At 39.4% G+C, this 13697-nt stretch overlaps 1 protein-coding gene across 3 annotated transcripts in view; it reads left to right on the top strand.

Moving 5' to 3' along the window:
* Positions 1-13697, top strand: part of LOC144506391 (MSL complex subunit 3-like) — a 67366-nt gene that overhangs the window by 36373 nt on the left and 17296 nt on the right. For all 3 annotated transcript variants that reach the window (XM_078232427.1, XM_078232429.1, XM_078232428.1), the window contains 5 exons: positions 1630-1752; positions 3596-3756; positions 4368-4523; positions 7605-7870; positions 9283-9383. In XM_078232427.1, the coding sequence (XP_078088553.1) occupies positions 1630-1752; positions 3596-3756; positions 4368-4523; positions 7605-7870; positions 9283-9383 (807 nt within the window). The remainder of the gene's footprint in view (positions 1-1629; positions 1753-3595; positions 3757-4367; positions 4524-7604; positions 7871-9282; positions 9384-13697) is intronic.

The following is a 13697-nucleotide window of genomic DNA, read 5'->3' as shown; positions in this document are numbered from 1 at the left end:
ATCAAATCATTGTTATTTGCAGACCAAGTGTCATCAGATCATTCAAAAATCCAATTCCGTGGATGCAATGAAGATGGTTTGTTGCAGAAGGATGATTCTTAAAGTGAAAATGCTCCGTCTAATCCAAAGTGGAATCCTTATTATGACTCATTGTCAAAGTAACTCAGAGTGAATTTGATTAACTCTTTTTGTTGGATGCTGAAGAGAATGAATTTGGTGGTTTGGTTGTAGTAAAAGGTATGTTTACACAATTCATTCATTCAGCAAACCATGACACACCAATTTAGTATGAATTACCAGCGCTTTTTTCCACATTTCTAAATAGCTACTAGGCAACCCTAATTAGCAGTTCATATTTTAAAGTTGACATCTGTTTTTGGAAGGACCTTTGGAGGATTCAAAGTTTGACTTCCACGCCGTGATCTATGGTAATATATTAAAATAAAGAAAAAGTGTTCCTTAACTTCATAACAAAACCGAAAACCACATGTCATGTGGTACACTCTCGAGAAAAATGTAGACTTATGTTTAAAATTCCCATGCTTCCCCCGGCTTGCTTAAGGTCGCTTCTCCCTGTCCTATCCAGGGTGAATTTACGAATGTCTTTCTAAACAAAGTTCCTTTCACTTAATCTCCTGAGCATAATTGACTTAAGAATGAATTCCCTGGCAATTTCCTTGGTTGTTAACTCTGCACAATCCTTTTAACTTTGAACAGGGGTTCCATCTCATCAGTACTCCATTCAGTTAACCCAAAAGCATTGCTTCCCTTCTGTCTGGCTTTTGATCTTCCCCCAAATTTCCATTCTAAACTGTCTCTGAGGTAATGGGCTTCATTATGGCCAGCTGCCTCCTCTATTGTGGCCAGGTGTTAAAACTTGAACTTGACTTTCAATAAGCTTCTGTTTGAGCTTCTGTCTCCATAACAAGCAGGTCACACCGGTTTGTCACCAGGCAGACTTAGTACGAGGTCACATCGACTTGTCTCCAGACAATTTCCATAGGAAGTCCCATTCCCCTCTCCAAACTACTCAACTTTCCGATCATAAAATAAAAGCAAAATACTGCGGATGTTGGAATCTGAAACAAAAATAGAAAATGTTGGAAAATCTCAGCAGGTCTGACCGCATCTGTGAGGAGAGAATAGAGCCAATGTTTCGAGTCTGGATGACCCTTCGTCAGAGCTCTATTTGTTGGCTCTATTCTCTCCCCACAGATGCTGTCAGACCTGCTGAGATTTTCCCACATTTTCTGTTTTTGCTACTCAACCTTGCCTTAAATTACAGGAGGCAGTTTTAAACTTAACCGTTTTATGAAGTCTGGCATCTGTAACACTATCCTAGTTACTTTAAATTTATCCATAAAGATTTGCATCTGTTATTGCCCTTGCATTTAGATTTTCCAACGATAAGCTTTCTATAAAATGTTACAAATATACAGAATTGATGATGGGAAAAGCCCATCAACCCTCCCCCTCAACATTACTATTGCTGGACCATCATGACTAAACACTTCCACCCCAGCAGGCATAACAGCACCAGGAAAATGCAAAAAAAAAGAGGATTTAACAACGTTAGTTAGTATCTTGTGTTTAAATGCTCCCAGATGACCAATTTTCTTCACAATCTAGAAGGATGATCAAGAGACTTGCTCTAAAAAGGAAATGGAAGAGAAAAGCATAAACATAGAAATTCCAGAAATTCTGAAGAAGAAACTTGAGGATGATTGCTATTACATCAACAAAAGAAAAAAGGTATAAATTCTGTTGCACTATTAGAGAGCTTTTTTTTTAAGGGTTTTCATCTGTTAAGCATGTTTGCCAATAATGAAAGGACTTGTGCTACAAAGGAAGCTGCTGTAAGCACTTTCTGTGATTAAGCAATCGAAGTGCCTTCTTACAGAAGTTGTCTCCCAGTGTCCTATGCCAACTTGTATAGCAGTAAGCTTTTGAATAACAGGCAAATTTTAATATAGTTCACGTCCCAAACCTTTTTTAAAAAATACTAAATCTGACAGACATTTCTGCAAATCATATCTATATGACCTATGCTTGGTGGAATGTATACTATAATTTACTCAATTTGTATTACTATGTTTATGTTTAGGAGGATGTTAAATGAGCTTCAAGACAATTTAGACAAGTTGAATGAGTGGGCATATGCATAGGAGATGCAGTATAATTTGGATAAGCGTGAAAAACGGAATGGTAGTGTTATTTAAATAGTGATAGATTGGGAAATGTTGATGTACAAAGGAACCTGGTTGTCCTTGTACACCAGTCACGGAAAACAAGCATGTAGATGCAGCAAGTAGTTAGGAAGGCAAATGATATGTTGACCTTGATTGCAAGAGGATTTAAGTGCTGGAGCAAGGATGTTTTACTGTAACTGTACAGGACCCTTGCAGTTTTGATCATCTTACTTGAGAAATGATATACTTGTTTTAGAGAGAGTGCAGCAAAGGTTCACCAGACTGATTCCTGGGAATGAAAAATTGTCATGTGAGGAGAGATTGGGTTGACTAGACTTGTATTCACTGGAATTTGGAAACACAAAAAATTCTGCCAGAACTGGACAGACTGGATGCAGGGATGATGTTTCCTCTAGCTGGGGGATCTCGAATAAGGGGTCACATTTTCAGGATACAGAGTAGTCCATTTAGAACTGAGATGAGGAAATATTTCTTCCTAAGGAGGTGGTGAACCTGTGTAATTCCCTACCACAGAGGTTATGGAGGCCAAGTCACTGAATATGTTGAAGAAGTAAATAGATTTCTAGACATGAAAGGAGTCAAGGGGTATGGGGAGAGAGCAAGAGTTTCACATTGAGATCGAGGAACAGCCATGATCACATGATCTTGTTAAATAGAAGAACAACTCAAAGGGTCGAATGGCTTGCTCCTATTTTCTATGTTAACACATTGTGCATTCCTTATCATCTAAATTGGATATGAACCCAGGCACGTAAACCTTAAGTGCTCTAAGTTTCTGTTGGTCATGTAGACTAAAAATCTGACTAAATATTACCTTTGTCACACTGTGGAGCATCTCAAATTGCCTCATAATTCATTACTTATTAATTGCATTGAGCTGATGTGTAGGCAAGTATAGCATCCATTCTATGATGTGTCCCTCAAACAGTAAAAAAAAATCACCAGTTAATGCTGTTTTTTGCTAATAATGAAACATAATTTTGTCTCATAATGTGCATTGCTAGCAATGACACTAGTACACGAGACAATTAGATGCCTAATTGTTGCAAGCCACCCAGTGAAAGAAAAATTCACAGTTCTAAGTTGCGACAACCGTTACAGTTGCAACAATAACAACCTGAAACTGGTGTAATTTTGACTTTGGGTGATAGTCTCTGATACACCTCTTTCAATTTTCGTTGACTTCATTCTTTCCTACATGCTAATTTGGATTCCGCAGTTACCTGAATATTTTAATTGGTTTACAGTATTATCGTTTGTTCTTATTACTTAATGATATTTTCAAGTTATAAATTTCTTGAATTAGCCTTTAACTACATTTTCAAATGCTTATCATTTTAAAACCTGCAGTTCAAGGTAAAAAAAAGGGTGATTTTTTTTTTCAGTTGGTGAAGCTCCCGTGCCAGACGAACATTATTAATATTTTGGAATCCTATGTGAAACATTTCGCAATTAATGCAGCCTTTTCAGCCAATGAAAGATCTCGACATCATCAAAGTAATTCGCAGATCCCAATGAATCCTCACTACATTCCACCTGAGAAAAAGTAAGTGTGCCTGATGACTTTTGGCAATAGGAAAGGATGTTGCTCAGCATCAAATAAAAGGTACTAGCCATTCATTACATTTGCCCTCAGACTTTCTTTGGGCTTTTGCATTGGAACTTGCCCTCTCCAGGGGAATGAGGGTCTGTGCAAACAATGCAAAAAACAATCAGAGTGAAGAATCTTTACTGAGACGTGTAGAATCTGAACAGTTTTTAAATTTTGTAGCAATGAATAAAATCTAATAGAATGAGACTTTGTATTTGTAAAAATTAAATTTCAGTGCTAGTGAAATGATTTGGTAGTTGTTAAGTCTTATTGAACCATTAAAATTAATTACAATTGAATAGATAAGTCCTAATATTTTCTGGCCTATTTCATGTAAATACTCCAAATTCACTCCCATCATATATTTCAAAACTATGTCTTTCTCAAGATACTGTTAGAGTGAAGCTTCTGGAGGAAGACAGCCAGAAAATGTTGTCCTAATTTAGTCCTTAGAAATATTCAAAGTTGATTGCTTCACCATTATGTTTTACTGCAAAGTTTGGGTCCATCAAATAAACCAGGCACTACTTGAGCAATGAAATACTTCGTCCTTTTTGTTTCTGCAGTGTTGAGCTTTGTAAAGAAATGGTGGATGGTTTAAGAATTACGTTTGATTTTACACTACCCATGATTTTGCTCTACCAATATGAACATGCTCAGTTCAAGAAAGTTACTTCATCTAAATTCTTTGTTCCCATCAAGGAAACATTGTCACATGTTCGGTAAGTTGCCTCTTGCCTAAGGTTATGAAATTATCAAAAGTCATGTAATTGTGGCAATGTAAAATCCATGCTCTTTTATTTATTTCAAGGCTGATTTAAATAATTTACATTTGTACCTATATCAAAGTATGATATTTATGGTCGTCATATTTCATAGCCCCATCTGAAAAATGTATATATACATTACAGAAAAAATATTTAAATTTTTATCATACCTTTCATATCATTAATGGCAATGCACTTCACATCTCATTAATTATTTTTGAGATGTGATCACTTTTGTTGACTAATGCAATGGCCAGCAAGATACTAGAAGCAGCAAATAAGGTAAAGAATGAATTCATCTAATTAGGTGGTGTAAATTGAGCAATGGATATTTTTTCAGAGATCTTTAAATACTGCTGTGGAATATTTTTGTCCTGAATTGTTCAACATTTCATCCCAACAATAGTACCTCTGACAACTCACTGTAGCATTACTACACTAGCTTATGTGTTGGAATCCGGAATCATCTGACTTGGATGAGCCAAGATGGCCCATGTTATAAGTACTTGTAAAAATTCATTGAATAATAGAACAAGTTTGAGGGACTAAATAGCCTATTTGTGTCCTTATGGTCCTATGATTTTGTCTTTCATCTACTCCTACTTCAGCATTACATTATGTAGCAGGAAGGGTATGTATTGTTGGAAAGTTTATATTTGCATTTGTGATACTCCTAAATAGATGCTCGGATGTATCATTATATGCTGTTGATGTGGTTGAATTGCAGTTTTAATCGTTTGTATTATTTATACTGCTTCAAAACATTACTTTCTGAACACCATTATTAATTTCGACAACAGCACTTTATGGCGCAGGAAGGTACAGCTCTGCACTTTTTTTCGTCATGTCTTTATTATTTTTCCTGAAAGGTTATGCATATTTTGTGACCGGGAGATGTTGCTTATGGAATCATTGAATCTTTACAGTGCAAAAGGAGGCCATTCAGCCCACCGGTCTTGCACCGACTCTCCGGCAGAGTATCTTTACCCAGGCCCACCTTTCCCCGTAACCCCACATATTTAACCCACTAATCCCCTAACCTACACATCTTGGGACACTGAGGGGCAATTTAGCATGGCCAATCCACCTACCCTACACATCTTTCAACTGGGGATGAAACCAGAGCACCCGGAGGAAACCCATGCAGACATGGGGAGAACATGCAAACTGCACATAATCACCCAAGGCTGGAATCGAACCCAGGTACCTAGCATTGTGAGGCAGCAGTGCTAAGCAATGCCCCTAATTAAGGAAGATTTTAAAATCTAAAATATACTTTAATCTGGGTTACTTCTCTGAATCACAGAATTTACAGAAATGTTACAGTGCAGAAGGAGGCTATTTGGCCTTTCGTACCAGAACATGAGTTAATATTTTGTGGTAGTCTTTACAGTCTACTGAAGTAGATGGCCCCAATGTATGGACAACCAGGATTGTGGTTTTAACAAAAGCATCTCTAATTTGAAAATCTGTAGTCATTTATTCTTCATCTGTATCAAAATATTGCATGATAAAATTTTCAACTTTCAAACAAGGATTTAATGCATGCGTACAGTCCAATACAACATTAATTACTGCCCTTTTAAGAAAACGCTGATTTGCTAATTCCACATTCAGCTTCAGAATTGGAGTTTTTAAAAATTCTTATTGAAAACCTCACCTTAAAACATCTTTTAGTTGCAAACTCAGACACAAACTTAGCTTTGATATACTCACATAAGTGAATAAGGGATTATTAAATATCTTTTGACAGAAATCAATGAATTGGGTAAATGAAACTGATGATAAATGTTCTATCTAATCAAATAGTATTTTGCTCGTATAAGTAACTTCCAAGGATATAAATTTTAATGGCTTTTACTACCTTGATGAAATAGATCAATGTTTGCTTTCTAAGTACCAATCTAGTTAGTAAAATTCTATTTGGTGAAGGTATATTTTACATGGTTGCATCATTCTTGCACTTCTGCGATAACTCGAAGGAGCCTTGGTGAGTTTCTGCAGTGCATCTTGTCGATGGTACACACTATTGCCACCATGCTACAGTGGTGAAGGGAGTGAATGTTTATGGATGGGTTGTCCAGTGGGCTGTTTTGTTCCAGATGGTATGAAACTTGTTGAGTGTTGTTGGAGCTGAGCTCATCCAGGCAAGTGGAGAGTATTTCATCACACTCCTGACTTGTGCCTTGTAAGTGGTGGACAGGTTTTGAAGAATCAGGAGGTGAGTTACTCACCATAGGATTCCTAGCCTTTAACCTGCTCTAGTAGCCACAGTGTTTATATAGATAGTCCAGTTCAGGTTCTGGACAATGGTAATCCCCAGGATGTTGATAGTGGAGGTTTCAGCAATAGTAATGCAATTGAATGCTAAGGGCTGTGGTTAGATTCCCTCCTTTTGAAGCTCGTCATTGACTGGGCATTTATGTGGTGCAGACTTGCCACTTGTTAGCCCAAGCCTAGATTTTGTCCAGGTCTTGCTGCTTTTGGATGTGGACTGCTTCATATCTGAGGAATCATGAATGGTGCCAAACATTGTGTAATCATCAGCAAATGTCCCCACTTCTGACTTCATAATGGAAGGAAGGTTATTGAAACACCTGAAGATGATTGGGCCTATGACATTGTCCATAGGAACTCCTGCGGTGATATCCAGGAACTGAGATGATTGGCTTCCAACAGCTACAACCTTTGTGCTCGGTACGACTCCAATTAGCGGAGAGTTTTCCCCTGGTTCTAATTAATATCATTCCAGCATCAGGGCATGAGTACTTTAAAACCTGCTACTCATCAAAACTTAAAGTGTTATTCGGTGGGGAGATTGACTGACTGGGAAACCTCTGGGAAATTGTGACTCAGACACATGGACAGGCCATTGTCATCCCTGTCCAGATTACTTTGATACTCCTCACAAGGATTGTTGTTAACTTTGGGCCTTTTAGTTTTGTGTTTCTGTTTTTAGCATGTCTGACTGTGTACTACTAAATCTATTCATGCTGAAGAATTGCACGTAAGTGTTTACTCTGTTTACTTCTTTAGAGCTCAAAAGGAGCATTCACCAAGTCCTCCTCCTCTTCTGAACCCATCAACACCCCAATCCACAGACAGCCAGCCATTGTCAGGAGACCCCGCGACACCAAAGCGACGAAAGATTGATCCTGAATCTGTTCAGTCATTGAGGCGATCTACACGGCATGCATCAGGCTGTGACAGACTGTCTGAAAGCAGTGCCTCCCCCCAGTCAAAGCGCCGGTTTTATGAGTCTGCTGCCCAAATGCCCAGATTACTTTTACACTTGGAGAAAAGTAGGTGTTTAAGACTTTAGTTGTAAATTAGTGATGACCTTAATTGACAAAAATTATATTCCAAGTTTGCACATTCTGACATTCTTTTTGAGGTGATCACCTTTTTAATTGTCAAATATTTATTATTGGAGCTAAGTGGTGACATAAAAACTTAATAATGGAAAACTGCTATTTGTTTGATACAATGGTTTAAACTTTCACCTATGTAGTGAAGTAACATTTCAGGTCGGGCCAAGTATACAAGACTTGGTGGAGTTAATTATTAATATCCTGGCAACTCTGGGACCTGAATTTAAAGTAAGAAGTCTAACAACACCAGGTTAAAGTCCAACAGGTTTATTTGGTAGCAAATGCCACTAGCTTTCAGAGCGCTGCCCCTTCGTCAGGTGAAGTGGGAGATGTGCTCGTGCACATCATGCTAACTTACAAGCACATCTCCCACTCCACCTGACGAAGGGGCAGTGCTCCGAAAGCTAGCAGCATTTGCTACCAAATAAACCTGTTGGACTTTAACCTAGTGTTGTTAGACTTCTTGCTGTGTTTACCCCAGTCCAACGCCGGCATCTCCACAACCTGAATTTAAATCCAGTCCTGCCTGATAGAATGGAAATCTTCCTTGTCTGCTGTAGTGTCCTATAAATTTGGATTGTCTACTTAATTCCAACTGGTCATGGTCCTATAGCATTAAACTGTCAATTTCACTCAGATGCCTCATGTGAGAAAGGTCAGATCACATCATTGTAATACTTTATTGTGATATGTTCAAGTTAGTTGAAGAGTTTGGTATTCTGATTGCTTGCTAATTGCTGCTCCACAATGACTCCCAGATCCTTTCTGCATTAGCTATTTCCAAATGATATATTTGTGAAATCTATTTCTCCAACAATGTGTTATACCATAAACGTATCTGTATTGAACTTCACCTGTGACCAAATTGCCCAATTGAAGATTTTATCTAACTCCTTTTGTAGGTTGCTAATTGTTTTGTCCAGTTGAATAGTCTTCTCTGTGAACTTGACCAGATAGAAATAGGTTTCTGTATCTTAGCCATTAATATAAATTAGGTATAGTAGGAACTCCACCAAATTCTTGGGAAATGCTTACATGGGAAATTTTGCTTGAAGGAAATCATCAATATGTCAAATTCTGTTTTCATAACGTGAAGTTTTAATGATTTTCTTCAATATTATGGAGATTGCATTGTGTGATTTCTTTTTTCTCCCCCCACCCCCCTAGTTTTTCTTGTGGGCAAACAAGTAAATGTGAAAATAAATGGCACATTTAGGCTGTTTAAGGTGTTAAGGCATTTAAGAATTGTGCTTGATAGTAGCCCATCATGTTTTCTCCATTTTACTTTTGGTAACTGTAAAATGAAAGTTAATAGTCATTTCATTCAAATTTTTTTTTTAAAGAAACACCTGTCCATAGTGGCTCCTCCTCTCCTGTCACCCTCACACCCAGTAAAGAAGGGGCTGCAGTGTTTGATCGCAGAAGGAGCAATGAATTGAATGAGGTGCGTGTTTCTACCTTTATGGGCTCAGTATGTGTGAATATTATTTAAAAACACTTGTACAAGTTGCTAACTTGGCATTCTCTTAATGTGGATCATGTATTTTCTTCCAGATAAACAATCCATCCTTTAATAAAATGCCTCATTCCAAGTCAACAATTTTATACATTTAAATTGAGATTCGGAGATAATGAGAAGCATCTAAAATTTGTTATTTTATGTTCCATCTATATTCATTTAGCCTTCCTACAAACTTGAATCTACTGCACAATGGGTTAAAGGTGACAGGCGCTTCACAAGAACACTCTGTTCAAAGTGAATGGAGGCTTGCTCTTAAAAGTTTTGATTGTGCAGCTGGATAGCGTGGCTTATCACCACAAACTAGGGGAGAGAACTTGGAAGATGGAGAAAATCATGCAGAGCATTCTGGAATGTGGGCTGAGATGACCTATGATTCTGGAGCCAATAGCGGAATAGAGAGAAGGGGGGAGTGGGCGTTGTGGTGTCTGAAAGAGGTCAGAGTTAGAAGAGTAGAGGGTGCATAGAAGAATGAAATGAGGTCATATAAGTAAGGAGGGGCAAGGAAATGGAGCAATTTATAGATGGGGATAAGAATTTTGAAATGGATTTGTGGACGGTTTGTAGGAAGCCTCTGGAGGTTGAGAAGCACAGCAGTTAATAGGACTATGATGGGATTGTAGCAAACTATCTATTAAGTTTGTTGATATGGTTTTATCTGCATCTTTAAGATGAACTGTAGATCAACAGCATAATTTTTAGAATGTTCGTTTGATCGTTTTTTGTACTGGAGATATTACATTAACCTCGGGTCAAATTACAATTTCCAAACTAATCTTTTTCAAAAATGTTGTAGATTGAATGTCAAATAGCAAAATGAACAATAATGTGAAAAACTCTGAAGCCATGGTTCAATTACTTTATGAAGAAGACAGACTGCTTTAATGACAGAACTACTTTGAAAACTTTATGTAAACCATACTATGAATTTGTTTCTGGGACACCATGGCTGCGATTCTCCCCTTCCGCTACGCTAATATTTTAGCACAGCAGGCCGGGAGAATCCTGCGGTGGCTGATTCGCGGGGTTTGCGCTAGCGTTCGTGCCCTGCTTGCGCCTCCCAGCATTGGATTTCCGGTGGCATCTGCTCCACGCAGGAAATCGGCGGGGAGACGCGGAAATGATTTAAATAATAATTTCCCTACAATTTAAATGAGATTAGCGGGCCCAGGACTGAAGTCTCTGGGCCCGCTGCCTCTCCCACCCAGCCAGAGTGTTTCACTCTAGCAGAGAGCTCCCCATTTTAGTGCTTCCAGAGTGCTTTTGGAGTTGGATAAACACAGGGAGTTAGGCAGCAGAGGCTACGAGCAAGAGTGCTGATTGGTAAGCGTAATTTTTTCTTTTTGCTCTTGGCATTGTAGTTGTTGTTGTACACTACTATACTGTTTTTGTGTAATTTCTGTGGTTTATAGTTTGAAAAGGTTATACTCAGTAGTAACAAGGAGCAGGAAAGAAGGGCCCTAGAAAATTGTAAATATCTGAAACAAAACATCTTTCAAAAGTTTAATTTAAAGGGGTAAGACGTGACAGGAGAGCTCCAAGCTGTGGTTTGCTCCTCTTGCTCCATGTGGCAGGCTGGGGACAGTTCCAATCCCCTGGGTCAGGATATGCGGGAAGTGTCTCCAGCTACAGCTCCTGGAAGCTCAAGTTTCAGAACTGGAGTGGCGGCTGGAGACACTATGGAGCATCCACGAGTCAGAGTATCGTGGATAGCATGTATAAAAAGTTAGTCACACCGCAGGCTCAGACTCCGCAGGCAGGAAGGGAATGGGTGACCACCAGACAGAGCAAGAGAGATAGGCAGGTCGTGCAGGAATCTCCTGTGACCATTCCCCTGCAAAACCGATTTACCACTTTGGATACTGAGGGGAATTACCTCTCTAGGGAAAGCAGCAGCAGCCAAACCCGTTGCACCATGGTTGGTTCTGCTGCAGAAGGGAGGGCTAAAAAGTGTGCCAGTGCAATAGTTACAGGGGATTCAATTGTAAGGGGAATAGACAGGCGTTTCTGTGGCCGCAAACGAGACTCCAGGATGGTATGTTGCCTCCCTGGTGCTAGGGTTGAGGATGTCTCGGAGTGGCTGCAGGACATTCTGAAGGGGGAGGGCGAACAGCCAGTGGTCGTAGTACACGTTGGTACAAATGACATAGATAAAAAAAGGGATGAGGTCCTAAAAGCAGAATACAGGGAACTAGGAAGAAAGTTAAGAAATCGGAGCGCAAAGGTGGTGATCTCAGGATTACTACCGGTGCCACGTGCTAGTCAGAGTAGAAATGAGAGGATATTTCGAATAAATACATGGCTGAAGAGATGGTGTCGGGGGGAGGGTTTCAGATTCCTGGGGCATTGGGACCGATTCTGGGGGAGGTGGGACCTGTACAAATTGGACGGGTTACACCTGCGCAGGACTGGGACTGATGTCCTAGGGGGAGTGTTTGCTAGAGCGGTTGAGGAGGGTTTAAACTAATATGCCAGGGGGGTGGGAACCTATGTAAGGAGTCCCAAGAAGGAGGGAGCAAGGACAAAATGTGGGGAGAAGGTTCCAACTACATCAAAACTGAGGAAAAAGTTATAAAAGGAAGGGGAACGCAGGAGATGTTATTAATGGAAGTGTTAGAATTCAAAAAGAAGGTACAAAAATTAGCATAAGGGATCTTTATCTTATTGCTCGTAGCATTCGAAACAAGGTAAATGAGTTGATGGCACAAATCATTGCGAATGAGTATGATTTGGTGGCCACTACAGAGACATGGTTGCACGATGGTCACGACTGGGAGTTGAATATCCAGGGGTATCAAACTGTTCGGAGGGACAGACAGGAAGGTAAGGGAGGTGGTGTAGCTCTGATATTTAAAGATGACATCAGGGCAGTAGTGAGAGATGATATAGGTTCTATGGGAAAAAAAGGTTGAATCCATTTTGGTGGAAATTAGAAATAGTAAGGAGAAAAAGTCACTGATAGGTGTAGTCTGTAGGCCACCAAATAATGATATCATGGTGGGGCGAGAAATAAACAAAGAAATAACTGATGCATGTAAAAATGGTACAGCAATTATCATGGGGGATTTTAATCTACATATCAATTGGTCAAACCAGGTCGATGAGGGCAGCCTTGAGGAGGAATTCATAGAATGTATCCACGATAGCTTCCTTGAACAGTATGTAATGGAACCGACAAGGGAGCAAGCTATCCTAGATCTGGTCCTGTGTAATGAGATGGGAATAATTAATGATCTTGCATTATGGATCCTCTTGGAAGAAGTGATCACAGTATGGTTGAATTTAAAATACAGATGGAGCGTGAGAAGGTAAAATCCAATACCAGTGTCTTGTGCTTAAACAAAGGAGACTACAAAGGGATGAGGGAGGAGTAGGTTAAGGTAGACTGGGAGCAAAAACTTTATGGTGGGACACTTGAGGAGCAGTGGAGGACTTTCAAAACGATCTTTCACAGTGCTCAGCAAAAGTATATACCAGTGATAAGAAAGGACTAAGAAAAGGAAATAATCAGCCATGGATATCGAAGGGAATAAAGGTATCAAATTGAAAGAAAATGCATATAAAGTGGCAAAGATTAGTGGGAACCTAGAGGATTGGGAAATCTTTAAAGGTCAGCAGAAAGCCACGAAAAAAGCTATAAAGAAAAGTAAATGGATTATGAGAGTAAACTAGCTCAGAATATAAAAACAGATAGCAAATGTTTCTACAAATATATAAAACGAAAAAGAGTGGCTAAAGTAAACATTGGTCCTTTAGAGGACGAGAAGGCCGATGTAATAACTGGAAATGAGAAAATGGCTGAGGCATTGAACAGGTATTTTGTGTCAGTCTTCACAGTGGAATAACATTCCAAAAATTGATGACAGGAAGGCTATGGCAGGTGAGCACCTAGAAACTATAATTACCACGAAAGAGGTAGTGTTCGGCAAGTTAATGGGGCTAAAGGTAGACAAGTCTCCTGGTCCGGATGGAATGCATCCCAGGGTACTAAAAGAGATGGTGGGAGAAATGGAAAATGCACTAGTGGTAATTTACCAAAATTCGCTGGACTCTGGGGTGGTTCCCGCAGATTGGAAATAAGCACATGTGACGCCACTGTTTAAAAAGAGGTGGACAAAAGGCAGGTAACTATAGGCCGGTTAGCTTAACTTCTGTAGTAGGGAAAATGCTTGAATCTATCATCAAGGAAGAAATAGCGAGACATCTGGATATAAATTGTCCCATTGGTAAGACGCAGCG

The sequence above is a fragment of the Mustelus asterias genome, chromosome 17 (genome assembly GCF_964213995.1).
Source record: "Mustelus asterias chromosome 17, sMusAst1.hap1.1, whole genome shotgun sequence".
Taxonomy (NCBI): domain Eukaryota; kingdom Metazoa; phylum Chordata; class Chondrichthyes; order Carcharhiniformes; family Triakidae; genus Mustelus; species Mustelus asterias.
Note: the sequence above shows the minus strand (reverse complement) of the source record. Positions and strands in the feature narration are given on the sequence as shown.